Consider the following 17,264-nt stretch of genomic DNA (forward strand, 5'->3'; position numbering starts at 1 on the left):
TACATTTTATACATGATACACTAATCTGATGTGCGAGATACATTAATCTGATGCGCTGATACATTAATCTGATGCACGAGATACACTAATCTGATGCGTGAAAATGAGGGATTTTGGAGATTTGTAAAACTTATAGGGGATAATATCAGTAATATTTATTGGTAGGATAACGTTTATCGTGATACATTTTGAATTTTAAGTACATAATAGTATTATAATATTTATTTCATAAATTAAATTTATTCTTAAATATTTACATATTTATTTTGCTATGTCAATTTGTTTTTAATAATAAAATTAGTTGAGTGATTTGATTGATACAAAGGCTTAAGTTGAATCACTATCAGAAAAGTGTGAATTACATGGGGATTTTCTTGGGGATTAATATGAAAATCTGTAGGAAACTTATTTTACTGCAAAATTTCATACTAATCCCCAGGAAAATCCCCATGTAATTCATACTTTTCTTGTAGTGAATGATTTTATTTATTTATATAAAACATAGTTCAATGACTTGACTAAATAAATTACTATTAAAGTTGAATGATTTTATTGATACAAAGACATAAGTTGAATGATTTTATTGATATAAAATAAAGTTCAGTAACTTTACTAGATAAATTCTTAAAGTTGAGTGATCTTTTGAGATATTAACTCTTCTTTTATCATATCGCAACATTAACCGTGCTAAGTATCATAAGAAGTATGGTGGAATAGAACTACAACAATGACAACATATCCATTATATAGTTTCATGAGTGAGGTTTGGGGAAGGTAGAATGTATGTAGAGCCTACCCCTTACCTTGCCAGGTAAAGAGGTTGTGACACTTGGCTCAAGGAAAGCAAAAACACAATATTTATGAAGACATAAGTAGTAAATATAGGAATTTGATAGTCCTGATTATCCACATATCCCGCGTTGTACTCTTGTCTTTGCCCTAGATTATATATCGTCAAGTTTGTTTACTACTCTTTTCGTCTCCTTTTATGTCATGTTGCGCTTTTCGAAAGACAATTTGACTAATTATCAAAGTTAAATTAGATTACATTAATTTTGATATTTTAAACTAAAAATTTAGATATTCAAAAACTTTACGAAAAGTACTATAAATTGCAATTTTTGCATATCAATATGATGAAAAAATATATCATAAAATGTTAATCAAAGTTCTTATCGTTTGACTCTAAAAAAAGGAAATTTCTTTACCGGTAGATTCAGGTACAGTTTAATTTTATTTGCTATTATCGTGCTTCATTTTCCTTTAACGAATTAATGAAAAAGTTAAGAGACCATTAATGAACTAAATTATAAAGCAATCTCCATGAAAATTAATGAAAAAAGTTTTAGACAATCATATGAGCAATTGTAAAAATAAACAAAGAAGAAAATATGAAGCTAGTGTGTAGGAAAGGCTTTCTTCAAAATGATTTTCGGGACCCCATAAATTAATGACTTCCATGAAGTTGATGTTGATGACACGTTATAGCGGCAAATAGGGCAATAGTGACTCTTGTCTAACCTGGTTCTGATGCAATGTGTATGAAACATATGTGAACAAGGCATGCACACGGTCTTTTCACCCTTCAATTGTTGAAGAAAAAATATGTGTTCATACCAAAAACGCCATAATTAAAACTATTATACACAAATAAAATTTAAATATTTTTTTTCAGTATCGGTGTTCATAATTATTTTTTTTACGTTTGGTTTGTATTTCAATACAAATAAAAAATTGCAAAGACATCGACGAGAGGGAGTTGCTCGGATGGTAAGCACCCCTCACTTCCAACCCGAAGGTTGCGAGTTCGAGTCACCAAGGGAGCAAAAGGGGTGGGAGCTACTAGGGAGGGTAAATAAGGAAAACAAATATTCCTTTTTTTATGAATCTCCTATTAATTATCATTAATTTTTTCAAATTATTTACTACTAATATATTCATTTTTACCTTATTTATTTTTCACACTAATTAACTTTTACTGTTATTTTAAATCATTTTTATTTTATGAAAATATTAGAACTTGCAATTTTTACTGTTATAACTTAAAAGATAAAAGAATAATGTCATAACTTATAATTATTAATCTTATATATGTCAATTATAAAAATTTTCACATTTTAGACTATGAATAAGTCTAATGTTGGGCCCAAAGGGTCATACTCATCTAGCAATTAGAGGTATATTTGATCTTTTTTCACGCACGAATTATTTTTCAATTTCTTTGATTCTCATCATTTGAATCTCTTATTCTAATTTTATTTTTTTCTTTGTTTCATTCTCCAGGCTTATTAGGAAAGAAGTAAGACACATGGGCCTTATAACTCTACGCGAATGGATATAAAAGATTCATATAGTTGAACTCGACAAATGGAATTATCAACTGTCATTATTCACTCAATTACTTGTCTCACATTAACAGTGATATCAGAAGAAGTAAAACATCAAATTGCATGGAAGAACATTCAAAGCTCAGGAATTAAATGATCACAATTTTCATCATCATTCTTTAGCTAGCGCGGGTTGTTGCTCCTCGTTGAAATAATCATTCCTGAATCCAGAAAAAGAAAAAAAAACCAAGTTATAGTTGCAACAAAAATGTCTACTGAATCAAGAAAAACGAATGGGGTTTATAACGAAGAAAAAGAAGCTATAAGAGATGGGATTCCCTATCATGAACTGACTCACCGGATTTTTCGTGAAAGCTGGTATATGCCTGTTCCAGCCATTGCCACATTTACACTAAAGAGATTCCAGTTTTTCTGCAATTCAGAAGTATGGATTACAAGATAAAGAGAAAACGACATAAACCAAGAAGCTAGTAATAAGGATATCATGCATCAAAGTCATAATGCAAACTGGGATAATAAAGTAGATTCATGCCCCACAGCTTGTTTTGATTCTATTTTATCTGATTTGTCATCTGTTCATTGCAAATACTCGAGAAAAGTTTTTCTTTTTTGGGGACCTAAGAGCTTTTTTTACGCTTTTCTCTATGATAACACTGCAACCAGTAAGACGAGGTTGGGGGTTGATTCTCTTTTATACTTTTGATCTGACAGTAAATATTCACTTTTTAGATTGTGGCCATGTAGAAAAAATCTCTTACAAAGACGCAACATTAATAACTTTCAGAAGAGGAAGAGTATAAGACAGTAGTTGTGTAGGTGGAAAGATAGACTTTTTCTCTCTTCTTCCTTTTAACTTCCCTGTTGTCACCAATCAAGGAAACCCACCCACCCCCAACAGCCTCTGCGGAAGGAGTAAGGAGTTGGTGGCAGAAAGAGAGAGAGCACAGCTTCGCTTCAATTTACATGTATTACTCAAACCTTCCGTTGTGCAATTCTCTGTTCATAACTTCATATTCCTTCCCCAATCCTCACCTAGTGCTCACTTCAAACATCTTGACCTTGTCTAGAAGCTATACTCACTACCTATTTTGCTGCAATTTGATCCACTAAAAGCTACTTGAATGAAAACACTCCGCAAGAGCGTATAAGATAAATTTCCAACCATTGTTGAGAGTGCCATGGGAAGTCATTAGTGATGACACTGTACAAGTGTTGTACTATTATTTATTTCCTCTATAAGGTAAAGTGCTACTTTTCTTTTGAGCCGAGGGTCTATCAAAAACAGGCTTCCTACCCCGTAAAGGTAGGGGGAAGGTCTGGTGAAGTGTTAGGCCTGGTGAATAAAGATTTTAACACGATATGAAAATTAGACTGAATGTGAAAAGGGATTTACTTTAGTCTACTAATCATACACTAAAACCAACATAAAGATTCAGCTGAATACAAAGTACATGGATTTATTTGCCTGTCAATCATACTATCACACCATAAAAAGATAAACTTCTGCTGAGATTCAGAGTAATAATGAACTTACCGGAGTAATTACCAAGCTATAGCGAGACCATATAATTCCAGTTGCTGTAACCGCTGCAATAACCAAAGCAACTTACCTTATAATTAAAACCAAACAGAAAAGCCTAGTTGATCTAACAAATGGAAGATACTATATCATAGAAAGTTTAAGCTTGACGACAAAATGACCAATTATGCTTATTTACATATTTTTCTGGATTCATCATAGATGAAGAGAGAGAGAGAGTGTGAGACGTGAGAAATACCTATTTGCTGAGGATATGAAATCTTTTCTGGTGGTTTAGCAAAGTCTGCAATATTTGCAATACTGATGCCCCACTTGAAGGTTGGTGCCCAGAAATGAACTAGAAGAACACAACGAGCGAACAAATCAGTTAACAAAGAATATGATAAGTAAAATATACCAACCTGAAACCGCAAAATAACAAGAAAAAAGTATGTTTGTACACACAGTGCAGTAGCTATAGGAAAGCTCAAAGAACAATAGCAACTTTAGCCAGCCACTTAAATGATTCCGAACCTCCCAGTCATCATAGGAAAACATCCATACATAAAAACAGAATCACAAAAAAAGAGAATTGAAGATTTTTTTTTGTCAAACTATGAATCTGGCGATGAAGGACGAGTGATTATTTTTTATGACCATGAAGGACAAATGATTATCATTGATGTGCAGCAACAAATACATTACATTATCAATCAATCAATCAACTACACGTCTACACCTCAATCCCAACTAGCTGACATCAATCATATGAATGCTATATAAACATTTAGCTCTATTCAAGCTCATTTCATTGCAATACCAAATAATTTATCATAAAGTGTTCTCTAAAACTTGACATTTTCACACGTATCCCTGCAATGACCAATTTAATAAGGACTCCGAACAAATACTAAACATAACATAAGTGTGAAAAATACATTATGTTAATTATAATAGCATCCAAAGTCACTTGTAGATGTGAATATAGACTTTGCTGAAGCAGAACATGTGAATGGCTTGTTCAGCTTCAAACAAACTTTTTTTTAATGACTAATAAATCCATCTGGACCCGACCCTTTGGGCCAACCTCAACCTTCAAAAGTCGGGGATGATCCTCTACCCTTCTCCTCTTAAATATCTTAATTAGTTAGTTAGTTCGTTTGTTTGGCGCAGGTCTCAAACCTGTGACCTTTTTTATTTTTTTGGATAACCGTGGTGTCTAAACCAACTTACCCGCACCTCGACTAATTCCAGGAGATACTTATCACATGTCCATCAAGTGTTTGATTGACCACTAGGCCACACCATTGGTTGCCTCGAACATGTGACCTTAAGACACAAGTCCCTCAACTTTTGCCTTTTCCCCCAACTTTTAGAAACTCAATTAACAGATCTGTAAATTACAACCTCAATATTGGGACAATTTATATCAACTTTGATGTGCTATATGACTATATCATTCAACAAATGACAATCTAACAACCATACACAATAAAATTTCACCTAAAAATCTAATCTTTTTCTTTTCTTTTCAATTTTTCTCCAATCTCTCCAAAAAATAAACAATCAAACACCAAAAAATACACAAAAAAGTGAAAACACACACAGAAACAATATGGGATTTTCCCAATCAAGCTTCGATGATAAATTTCCATTTCAAAAGGGCTAAAAAGTAGATCTAAAAATCTAAGAAAAAAAATGAAAATTCTATTCAATAAATTGAAAAAAAAAACAGAAAATAATAAATAAAAAACTCACTGGTCTTTGGGCCAGCAGGATGATTCCATAGAGCCTGGAGCTTTGAAGTCGCCATGAAAGTAAAAACTCTGCTTCTGAAGATTCTCTGTATGATCTTCTCCGTATATTATGATGAAAATAAATAAAATTTATGTCGTATAATTAATGTGAGAAGATGACAAAACTAGTCCCTTGTTTTTAGAATATGTTTACAAATAGTCACCTAACTATATTCATAATCAATTTTGATTCTTTAAAGTCGTTTGATAGCTGGTCTAAACGCTCAGTTTCAAACCTCATGAAAGTTTAATAGTTGCGAGAAATATATTTAAAAAAGTAAAAATTATAAAATAAAATAAATAAATCTTCGAATGTGAGTTTTAATTTTGTCTTAAAATGTACTTCCTCCGTTTCACAAAGAGTGACCTAGTTTGACTTGACACGGAGTTTAAAAAAATAAAGAAGACTTTTGAATCTTGTGGCCCTAAATTAAAGTTATGTCAAATATACAAAATTGTCCTTTAATCTTGTGGTCTTAAACATGCCACGTGAAAAGTTGAAAGTAAAATGTTACCAAAAAAGGAAATGGGTCATTCTTTTTGAAACAGACTAAAAATGAAAGGAGACTATTCTTTTTTAAACGGAGGGAGTATTTATTTTGTTGAGTTTGATGATTAAAATTTGTTAAATATTGACGGAGATTTAATATATTTATACCCGATAAAATTTAGAAAATTAAAATTGATCAAGAATATATTTAAGTTAATATTTTTTAAACATTATCCAAACAAAAGGAATTATTTTGTCATTTCTTCCTTGCAATATGTTGTAGTATTTTGATTATTTTTTTGGGTAAAAGTTGTAGTATTTTGTTGACTTTAGTTATCAAAAGAATTTCAACTTTCTAATTTTAATCAATTTCTATAATATAGGTTTGGCAGTAACATTAAGTATTGATATTAATCGTTTGAGACGATCCATTTTTTGTGTGTTTGGGTTGGGGTATGTTGATTTGACTGTGAAATAGGAGTTTGAATGGGAAGATCACAAATTTGAGTTATAAAAAAAACTTTTTGGAGAAATATGTGATAGTTTTTTTTTATTCTTTTATGATTCGATCTTTCTTCAAACTCTATATATAACGAGAATTAGGTGCATCAAATAGTTTAACACTATATTCATGTATGAGCCAAACATAATTAAGTGTTGTTTGGTGAATCTATACTATAGGGAAGTCACATACCATTATAAGGGTGGTTGGTGAAATTTTTTGGAAATGTATTGCTATAACGTGTTTGGTGAATCTATATCGATTTGAAATTCATTTGAAGTGTCATGTGCACCTCAAATTTTTTGAAGTTTACTAGCCTAAAAACTTGTCAACCCTACTTGCTTAGGAACATAATATACATTTTCTTAGTGACTCAATGTCCTCGATAAGGTTTGCTCCAACATTGTATCAGGTTGGATAACCTATATTTGTCACGATCCAAATTCATATACGTATTATTCATTTTGATCTAGATCTATATAAATTTACCTTTTAAGCTACGCCATATTATACTTCAAAAAAAATATCTATACCTAGTGGACTTGAAATATTTCTTATTGAGTATTAATATTGACGTTGATTTAGATGTTTTATGATAAATATCGAGTATAACTAAAAAAAATTCTTTCATAAATCCATAATTATATTCTTCTTATATGTCTTAGCCTTAACGGACAAAGTTACCTGATACTTGTTATTGATAGAAAATGACATGTATCTCGTGAAATTAGTCGAGATGCATAAAAGTTAGTCTGGTCACCCATCATAATAAAAATAAAAAAATAAAAAATTCTTCATTCCTTTTAAAATTAATAAAGAATGCTCAATAGGCCTTTGGAAGGCCAAAGATGAAATTGGTTCCATTACTAAAACCCTTTCTAGTTCTTCTAATCACTTTTGGTTTCACCATTTTCTTTGTGCGACTCATTGAGCCAACAAACCCATCATCCCCCAAAAATTCTGAGGCCATGGCTAGAAGTTTCATTCTTTGGCTTCATGGGTTGGGTGATTCTGGTCCTGCTAATGAACCCATCAAGGGATTGTTCACTTCCCCTCAGTTCAAGAACACAAAATGGTCCTTCCCTTCTGCTCCTTCCAAGCCAGTTACTTGCAACTGTAAGTCAGTATAATTAATGTATTTGTTGTGTTGTTACAGTTTGTGGGTTGTTTATGTTTCTTTTGATTCTGGTGTGATCACTGTGGAATTGGCATTTTTGGGTTAAATGGTGTTTTCTTAATTGCATAAAGATTTCATTTTTGGCCTACCCCTTGATGTGGTTTGTATGTTACTGGTTGTGGGTTGTTTCTGTTTCTTTTGGTTCTTGGTGTGATCAGTGCGGAATTGACATTTTTGGACCAAATGGTAAATTGAGATTGCACTAAGATTCCATTTTTGGCCTAGCTCTTGGTGGGATTTGTATGTTACTGGTTGGGTGATTCTGGCACTGTAAATGAACCTATCAAGACATTCTTCACTTCTTATCAGCTTAATAACACAAAATGGTCCTTCCTTTCTGCTCCTTCCAATCCAGTTACTTGCAACTGTAAGTTAGTCTAATTAATGTAGTTATAGTGTATTACAGGTGGTGGGTTGTTTTTGCTTCTTTTGGTTCTGGTGTGATCACTGTGGAATTGGCAATTTTGGGTCAAATGGTATTTTCTTAATTGCATAAGGATTCCATTTTTGGCCTACCTTACTGGTTGTGTGTTGTATTTTTTCTTTTGGTTCTGCATTGATCACCATGGAAATGGCTTTTTGGGGCCAAATGGTGGCCTAGTGGTCAATGAAGTGGGTGAGAACCATGAGGTCTCAAGTTCAAATCCTAACAGAGACAAAAACACTAGGTCATTTCTTCCTATCTATCCTAGCCTGAGTGGATAGAGTTACATGGATACCTGTTGTTGGGGAGGTGGCAAGTATCTTGTAGAATTAGCCGAGGGTGCACACAAGTTGACACAAACAGCATAGTTTTAAAAAAGTAAAAATAGAAAATAAAGATTTCATTTTTGACTACCCTTTGATTGGGTTGGTAAGTGGAATGTGATCTATTACATGAGAGTCTTGAATTTGGTTTAGTGTTGCAGGTTGTGTGTTGTAATTGTTTCTAGTGGAATTATTTTTTTCGGGTTAAATGGTATAATGGGATTTCATAAAGATTTCATTTTTGGCCTTCCGCTTGCTGCGGTTTCTATGTTATACTGGTTGTGGATTGTGGTTGCATCTATTGGTTCTTTGTTGATCTCCATGAAGATGGCATTTTTTAGCCAAATGGTATATTGGAACTGCATAAAGATTTCATTTTTGACTATCCTTTGATTGGTAGGTAATTGTCATGTAATATATACTATTTTCTACGGTAACAATCATTCATGTACTTGTAGTGTTATTACAGGTTGTGGATTGTTTTTTTTCTTTTTTTCTGGTGTATTCACTGTGGAATTGGCATTTTTTTGGTCAAATGGATTTTTTTTAATTGCATAAAGATTCCAATTTAGGCCTACTCTTTGGTGGGGTTTCTATGTTACTGATTGTGTATTGTATTTGTTTCTATCGGTTCTGTGTTGATCATCATGGAAATGGCATTTTTTGGCCAAATGATATATTGGAATTGGATAAAGATTTTATTCTTGACTACCCTTTGGTTAGATTGGTAAGTGGCATGTAATATCTATGGTCATAATTGATTAATAGTAATATCTATACACAAAAGTCTTGAAATTGGTTTATAGTTGAGGTTGTATGTTGTAATTGTTTCTGTTGGAATTGTTGTTTTAGGGTAAAATGATATAATAGGATTGCTTAAAGACTTCATTTTGGCCTACCCTTGATGGGGTTTGTAGGGATCGAGGCGGAGTTGTTATTTTTATTGTAGTTGGTTTCAGTGTCTAGTGGATGGGATTGCTTACATATGTAGACTAGATCCATGTGCTATGGCAGATTGAATCGGAAATGTTGCTCATTTTTGAGGTGTGAATGGTGTTGTTATATATGGCGGGTCCTTGTAAGAGAATTTGCAGTACAAGGAGATGAGAGAAGTTGGTTAGACTAGAGTCTTTTCATTTCCCTTGATTTTTCATTCAATTTGGTAGAAAGGGGAAGGATGTTGATGGTTTAAGGGGGAAAGTTATCCCCAGGGATAGGGATTTAGCTTTTCGAGTGTAATTTCTCTCGTTAGTGAACCATCTTTAATAGGCAAAGATGACAAGCTTTAGCGCTTAACAAATTACTAAGATGAAGGCTCAAGACTTCCAAGGTACTGTTGAAAATAGCCTTTTGTTTTAATGAAAGTTATTTAACAAGAAAGGCAAATTGATACACCTAAGCAATTCTTTCCATGAAGGATATCTTTAGCTACTAGTGTAGATAACTTGCATCTCATCTGGATATACAGCAGATATCGTGAAGAAAACTTAGGATATTCAGTGTGATTAGTGCACAATAAGATTTGAAGATGTTAATTACAGCTTCTTAAGGACAAGATTAGCTTGACAGTGATTTAGGTACAATTGACAACGATGTCAATAATATTTTTGAAAAGAACATTCTCCATGAAGTTTATGATGTATCTAAGAATGGTGGAAGGGAGTTCTTAAGAAGAACAGAAGAATTTTAACTCCATCTTGGTTACTGAAGTACTATAATGCCAGTCTTGCTTTCTTTTTCACCGGACCTTTCTTTTTATTTCCCAGTGAAGGAGACTCAATTCCCCTTCATTGCATGTGTCTCCGTCATTGGTAGCATTGCCCACTTTTTCACTCTAATAGTGGTGATAATATATAAAATCTGAACTCTTTTCTTTCTTACTTTACTGCAGATGGTTCTGTCATGCCGTCATGGTTTGACATTCATGAATTACCAGTGTCAGATGTAAGTTCTTCTCTTCCACCTCCATTCCCAGTTGCCAAAGGCGCACTTAAGCACTAAAGCGAGGCCCAAAACATGTTGAGCGCTTCACCTCGCTTAATGTGTGCTTCAGTGTGGTCATCAATGTTCTAAGACATACTTTTCCTTGCCAATGAGAAGCCTCTTTTGAAGAGGCCACACTAAACAATTGATATTTCACTTTATCATATATTTTTTCAATTTCTTTGTTCATATATTTGTTATTCATGCTTATAATTATTATTAATCTTGGACTAAACATATATATTTATACTTTTTTCTCTCTTTGGACTTTTTTTAATTAGGCCTATGCTTTATTTGTGCTTAAAGCCCCAACAGACCTTAGAGTTCTTTTGTGCTTTTTGCTTTCGATAACACTGGTCACTCATTCTTTCATTATCTCTTTTCATCCTTTCTTTTCTCAACTTCTCGATGTAATCTTGCCCAGCTGCATTATCGGCAAGGATGACACTTAGATATCCAAGATAGAACTTTATTATATGGAATACTTTTTCCACTTAATGTATATGCAGTTAACAATAACATGTCTCATATAAGTCATATGCGACACCAGCATGTCATTGAATATTATGATATATGCCAAAATTAGTCTATCTTACCTCCATCAAAATTCTCTGCTTATGTTGTCCAAGAATTTCAGAAACAAAGACAGTTGTACTTGCGCTTATTGATATTGTCTCCTTATAACTTAATGTTTAATACCTTGTATCAGAGTTCGCCAAAAGATGAGAGTGATTTGCTCAAAGCAGTTAAGAATGTCCATGCAATGATCGACAAAGAGATCGAAGCTGGCACTAATCCTAATAACGTTTTTGTATGCGGATTTAGTCAAGGAGGTCTCTCTTTCACTCTCAGTTGCAAGTTTGTGCATTGCTAATTTAATAACGGAACTCACAAATTACACTTAAAATCTTAATTTTGTAGGTGCTTTGACGTTAGCAAGTGTTCTTCTTTACCCAAAAACTCTAGGAGGAGGTGCCGTGTTTAGCGGATGGGTCCCCTTTAACGCTTCTATATTAGAGCAACAAACTCCTGAAGCTAAAAAGGTAGTTGTCTGATACTAACTTCTATAATTTTCTAGAAGTTGTTTTTCAAAGTTTACATTTGTTATTCTTTTCCTTAAGTTGGTTGCTGTGACGGAATCTTCAGTCTGTACAAACAATTAAAACTTTCTTATTACTCCCGCCTTCCTAATTTAAACTCCGTGCACAGTCAAACTAAGACACTTGAATTGGGACAGAGGGAGTATGATCCCTGATCTGCTAATTGTTTCACTACTTAGGATGATATATGAACACTATGATAAATAAATTATCTATTATAAACTATTGTGACGTCAAATCTCACTAGGAGAAAAATACTAGGTGATATCTTTCCATTAGTTTAAGCTTGGTGGACATAGTTATCTGCTATCTGTGTTGGTGGGAGGTGGGAGGTAGCAGGTACCCGTGGAACTAGTCGAGGTGCCTCAATATGGCCTGAACACCACGGTTGTTAAAAAGAGAGAATTGTATGGTGGTGGTATTGTAAGACATGTTATTTCCAAAAGTTATTTTCTATTAACCAAGAAATCCCCGAGGGCTATCTGTTGCGTGATTCGAAACTCGGTGGATAATTTGTCTGCCCCTCTATCATTCTCCACTTAAATTCCAGGCATTTGTCTGTGGTAGGATATGAATCTGGACATGTTCCTCTTGCCGCTTGATTTGTGTTTCTTGATTAGTTTTCATGTCTTATAGTATCTAATATCAAAACTCTTTCGAGCAGACCCCTATTCTGTGGTCTCATGGTATGGCTGATAAGACCGTACTGTTTGAAGCCGGACAAGCAGGGCCGCCTTTCCTGGAACGAGCTGGTATGACTTGCGAATTCAAGGTAATCACTCGTGTCTCTCAAATCGTTCATCTTTACTTTGTTTTTTTCACAAACGTATCACCAATAAGCCATTGTTGTCTACCATATCCGTTAGGCTTACCCTCGTCTTGCTCATTCGATAAACAACGAGGAGTTGAAGCACTTGGAATCATGGATCAAGACTCGTCTTCAGAGCAACTCTTAAAGATCGAGTCGATATTCGATTCAAAATTCATTCTAGCAAACTCCTCCTGAATTCTCAAAACTTGTTGCTTAATTGTTTGTGTGGTGAACTTGCTTTATATATTACTACAAATGTGTAGCAAAGAGAGTTTGTGTTCTACTGTATTTTCTTTACTCAATTAACCACTATAATAGTTATGAAATATTGGACAAATAGTTGAAATGCTGTGAAATTTTTTGAAAAAAAAATTAAACTGTTGGATTATAGTTGGGATTAATGAGTTTTAACTTCTATCCATTGACATCCCGGTGCATTAAGCATCCTGCATTTACTTAGGGTCCGGGAAAGGTCGCACCCCAAAGGGTGTAATATAGGCAACATACTTTGATGCAAGCACTAGTGCCTCTTTCACAACTTTAATGTGTGAATTATAGATCACACGGAAATAATTTTACCCTTGTTTCAAGGTTGCCCTTCTTAACTTCGTTAATTATGTGTGTTTAACCAAACGTGACACTGAAAATTACAATGTAATTATGTTATAACGAACAAATATGTCAATGTAATTATTTGGCTGTTTAGTAATCATACCGCACTTCTAAACAGGCTCTAAAGAAACATATTCACTGTAATTTCACAAAACAAAATTTGAACGAAATAGAGTGTTTTGAAATATAAGAAATAATCGTAACACAATTTAAAAAGAAACTGTAAACATAGATAAGTCAAAATATGTGTACTATATTTTGAAAAATGATACTCATAATACTAAGTTTTTAGTAGCCATAATTACTAATTATGGCATATGATTGTATGTGAAGAAATAGTGGATTTGGCACCGAACATGAAAAAGAGAAAATCATTGCTTCACTTTTGAGTATAATAGAATGGATGGTACATCTCACCTCTTAATCAAAAATTTCACGTTTAAGCGCATGAATGAAAAAAGAAAATTCAAATAAATTTATTATATGTGAAAAGTTATTCTTATCATATAAGTTTTCAAATTAAGGAATTAAATTCGAAATTTCTAATTAAAAGTTGACATGTTTATAATTTTACTTGTATTCTACTTGTGATTGAATCTTATCAACAAAATTCTTCCAAAATTATATAAGTAATAACTCAAATTATTCATAGTACATCCAAAAGCTTTAGAATTTGCCAAAAAATAATAATGTAGTTTTTACTAAAAATAACCAAAGTCCTCCTCTTATTCCCCCCTTACTATAATGACACAACAATTACCATATATTTATTGATCCCTTTTTTCTATGTGGTTCAATTTTCTATCTAGTTTAATCTTTTTGCTTCAATTAACAATTTTTCCATTTCTAAATTGAGTATAAAAATTGAAGCAGATAAGTTTTTACAATTTTTTCTTGTAAATACTTATGTTTATATGCTACCAATTAGTATGTTAATCTTAATAATTAAAAATTAGGGTGAAAATATTTTTAATTTTAATTCTTTTTGGTGAATGCGCATTATGAAAGACACATATTTAGATATAAACATTCGATATGAACTGAGAATGTTTTGAAAACAGTTTATCTACTTTATAAAGGAAAAATAAGGCGTGTACATGTTATTTCTCTCTATACTCCATTTGTAGAATTACACTGAAAATGTTGTTTATTGTTATATAAACATTCGATCCAAATAAACTCTTACCAATTTTACATTGAATATATCATATTTCTTAAGAATGCATTCTGTCATAGATTTTTCCATCAGATTTTAAAACTTCATCTTCAAATATTTGTTTGGTCATAATATTGAATCAACTTTTATATTTTTCAAACTTTTTTTGTTGTAAAATTTAGCTCTTAGATTTCTTTTCTGGTAAAAATGCATCCCTTCATTGGGAAGTGAGAGAAAAGAGAGGTTAAATTCTGCAAAAAGAAGATTTGATCATTAGATTCTGTAACAAGTAGGGTCCAACCCAGAGCACTATTGACCAATCAAAATTAACCAAATAACCAATCAAAATTCTTTAAAATTGATGCCCTAAAACTCTTTAAAAAAAATAAAAAAATACTCCCCATAGGGTTACAAGTTGCAACCTGCCCCACCCAGATCACATACCCTACCACCCTAAAAAAAAACTCTTTGCTCTATTTTATAGTGAAACATTACCTAAGTGGCTATATAAATTAAAGGATAATGCTAAATGACCAGAAAATTTTGGTCAGAAATTTAAAAAATTATAATTTTTTTTTATTTTAAAATAAATTGATCTTTTTCAATCTTTAAGTTAAAATGTATTAAAGTTAAAAGGGTAAAAATGTTTAAAAAGGTAAAATAACATAGGTAAAATACCATTCTGGCCAAATTTTCTGGCCTTAAATACTAATATGCTACTCTCTCCATTTTAATGTAAATGATTTTAGTAAATTAGGTGCAAAATTTAACAAAATAATATTTTTTTAAAAGTTTATGATTTTAAATCTAAAATACATGTATTGATTTTTAATATTAGTCTCTTAAATATTTCACGTGAAATATTAAAATTACAAAATTGTTAAATTAGAGAAGAAGCATTCTTCCGAGAACAAACTAAAAAAAAAAAAAGACAAATAAACTGAACAGAATTAGAAGTTTGTTGACAAATTTATAACGAAAAAAGGGGTCAAAATTTCGTCTAATATATTGAAAATAACTAAAATTCGTCTTTATTTCATATATTTTTCGAAAAACATCTCTCTACTTGTAAAATTTATGTACACTCTAACCTCTTCAGACTCAATTTTGTGGAATTTTACTAAATATGTTATTGTTGTATTCTAAACGTTAGTTTTTTGAATATTAATATATATTGGTTTATCGATATATGGCTACAACTACTACTATATCTTATGTTTCATTTACTCGATTCCTATATTAAAAATAGATATTTCGTTTTACTTATTCATTTTAATAAATTAAAAAAGTTTTATCAACTTAATATCAAATAACTATATATTATATATATATATATATATATATATTAATTTTTTTTTACTAAGCCCCTCAAAAAATAATGTCATCAATTTCTATGCCCTATTTCCTCTTACCAAAAACTCTTCAAAGTCCCCACAAGCCACAAACCCTCATTCTCTCTTCTCTTCTTCTCTACACCACCCACCCTACCTAACATACCCCACCTTCAAAGCTCTCAAAAAAAAAATCCTCCATTTTTTTTTCCATTATCAAAAAACTATGAAGAAACTTTACAGAAAAGGCACAGTTCATCCATCTCCTCCTTTAATTTCTGACCAACTTTCATTCTTACCAGTTGCTATTCTCACTCTTGCTGCAGCTTTATCTCAAGAAGACAAAGAAGTCTTAGCTTATCTCATTTCTTGCTCTTCCGGTGACTTTTCCGGTAATCGGAGAACTACCCACAAGTCTAACACCTCAAACCCACCTCCTCCAACATCAAACCCTGTTTCCGGCGACTTTTCCGGCGAACTTTCCGGCGACTTTTCCGGTAATCGGAGGAATACCCACTTCAAGTCAGCTACACCCAACTCAGGTTCTGAAAAGTCCGGTGGTGGTACTGGTTCGAAAAGTTTTTCTGCCGCCGTACACGGCGGCGTTCATGGCGGTACTGACCATTTGAGCTCATTTAACTGCTATTGTTTCAGCTGCTATATGAGTTATTGGGTAAAATGGGATTCTTCACCAAATCGACAGCTTATTCATGAAATTCTTGATGCTTATGAAGATGGGTTGCAGAACAAAAAGGAAAAGAGTAAAAAAGAACGAAGAAACAAAAACGGTTCATCTCTGAAGCAAAACGGGTCGTCTTTGAAACAAAACGGGTCATCTAATGGTGATGTTGGGTCTTCTGCTGAGCTGAAAAAATCATCATCTGAGTTATCTTTGAACAAAAATGGGTCCGGGTCAGTGTCTGAATTCGGGTCGGGTCAGACTGACCCGGTTGAGGAAACTTCCGGCGCCGCCGGCGGTTATGAAGAAGAATCCGGTGGAGTTGAAAAGGGCTCTGTGAGAAAGTTTGTGAGTTTTCTTGGTGAAAGGATTTGGAGTGTTTGGACCTAAAAATAAAAAATAAAAAAATATTTTTTTGGAATTAATTTTCAAGAAAATATTTGAGGTTGGTTTATTTTTAATTTTTTTTCTATCTCCATTTCCACTTTAATCATCTCATAATAGTTCTTTTTTTGAATTTCTGGTCTGTAAAATACCCTTTTACTTCACAATGTAAAATATTGGGTAGTAATTTTGAATGATCACCTTCATTGGTTTTTTCTTATTTTTCACATTTTGTATATATCTTTGATGTTAAATGTTGCTTATGTAGTTATGGTGTAGTTTAGGTTAAAAAATAATGTAATTTTTAGTGAAGTAATTCCAAGAAATATTTAGGTTTATCTTTTTTGACCAAATGTAAAATACCATATAGTTGATAATGTGAAATATTAATAGATTGAATGAACATCTTCATTTCGGTTAATTTTAATTATGGTTAATGGTTTCTTGGATATTTATTGATTGTTGTATTAGCATTTCTAGTAATTATTTTGTAAATGGCAACTTTTACAATAGTTTAAACTTATTGATAAGTTTTATTTAGACATTTCTAATTAAGTCGTGGTCTTGTTGAGTGGTTGAACAAGAATTAAGCGTTGTTAGATATTTTTGGTCTAAATCATAAGATATAT

At 32.4% G+C, this 17,264-nt stretch overlaps 3 protein-coding genes across 3 annotated transcripts; 2 read left to right on the forward strand and 1 right to left on the reverse strand.

The window, feature by feature from the left end:
- Nucleotides 1-2,351: 2,351 nt before the first annotated feature.
- On the reverse strand, nt 2,352-5,754 carry LOC102602398 (mitochondrial pyruvate carrier 4). The gene is made up of 5 exons (XM_006352312.2): nt 5,626-5,754; nt 4,127-4,225; nt 3,883-3,935; nt 2,686-2,759; nt 2,352-2,548 (listed from the first exon to the last, which is right to left on the reverse strand). Exons 1-5 carry the CDS (start codon nt 5,678-5,680, stop codon nt 2,500-2,502), a joined length of 330 nt encoding a protein of 109 aa, XP_006352374.1. The 5' UTR covers nt 5,681-5,754; the 3' UTR covers nt 2,352-2,499.
- Nucleotides 5,755-7,478: 1,724 nt separating this feature from the next.
- On the forward strand, nt 7,479-12,861 carry LOC102602739 (probable carboxylesterase SOBER1-like). Its single transcript, XM_006352313.2, has 6 exons — nt 7,479-7,771; nt 10,471-10,523; nt 11,272-11,395; nt 11,484-11,605; nt 12,327-12,434; nt 12,529-12,861. The coding sequence occupies exons 1-6, from the start codon at nt 7,504-7,506 to the stop codon at nt 12,616-12,618; spliced, it is 765 nt and encodes a 254-aa protein (XP_006352375.1). The 5' UTR covers nt 7,479-7,503; the 3' UTR covers nt 12,619-12,861.
- Nucleotides 12,862-15,624: 2,763 nt separating this feature from the next.
- Nucleotides 15,625-16,889, forward strand: LOC102603076 (uncharacterized). The gene has a single exon (XM_006352314.2). It carries the CDS (start codon nt 15,799-15,801, stop codon nt 16,639-16,641), a length of 843 nt encoding a protein of 280 aa, XP_006352376.1. The 5' UTR covers nt 15,625-15,798; the 3' UTR covers nt 16,642-16,889.
- Nucleotides 16,890-17,264: the final 375 nt, after the last annotated feature.

This window comes from Solanum tuberosum, unplaced genomic scaffold (assembly GCF_000226075.1).
Source record: "Solanum tuberosum cultivar DM 1-3 516 R44 unplaced genomic scaffold, SolTub_3.0 scf00148, whole genome shotgun sequence".
Lineage (NCBI taxonomy): Eukaryota > Viridiplantae > Streptophyta > Magnoliopsida > Solanales > Solanaceae > Solanum > Solanum tuberosum.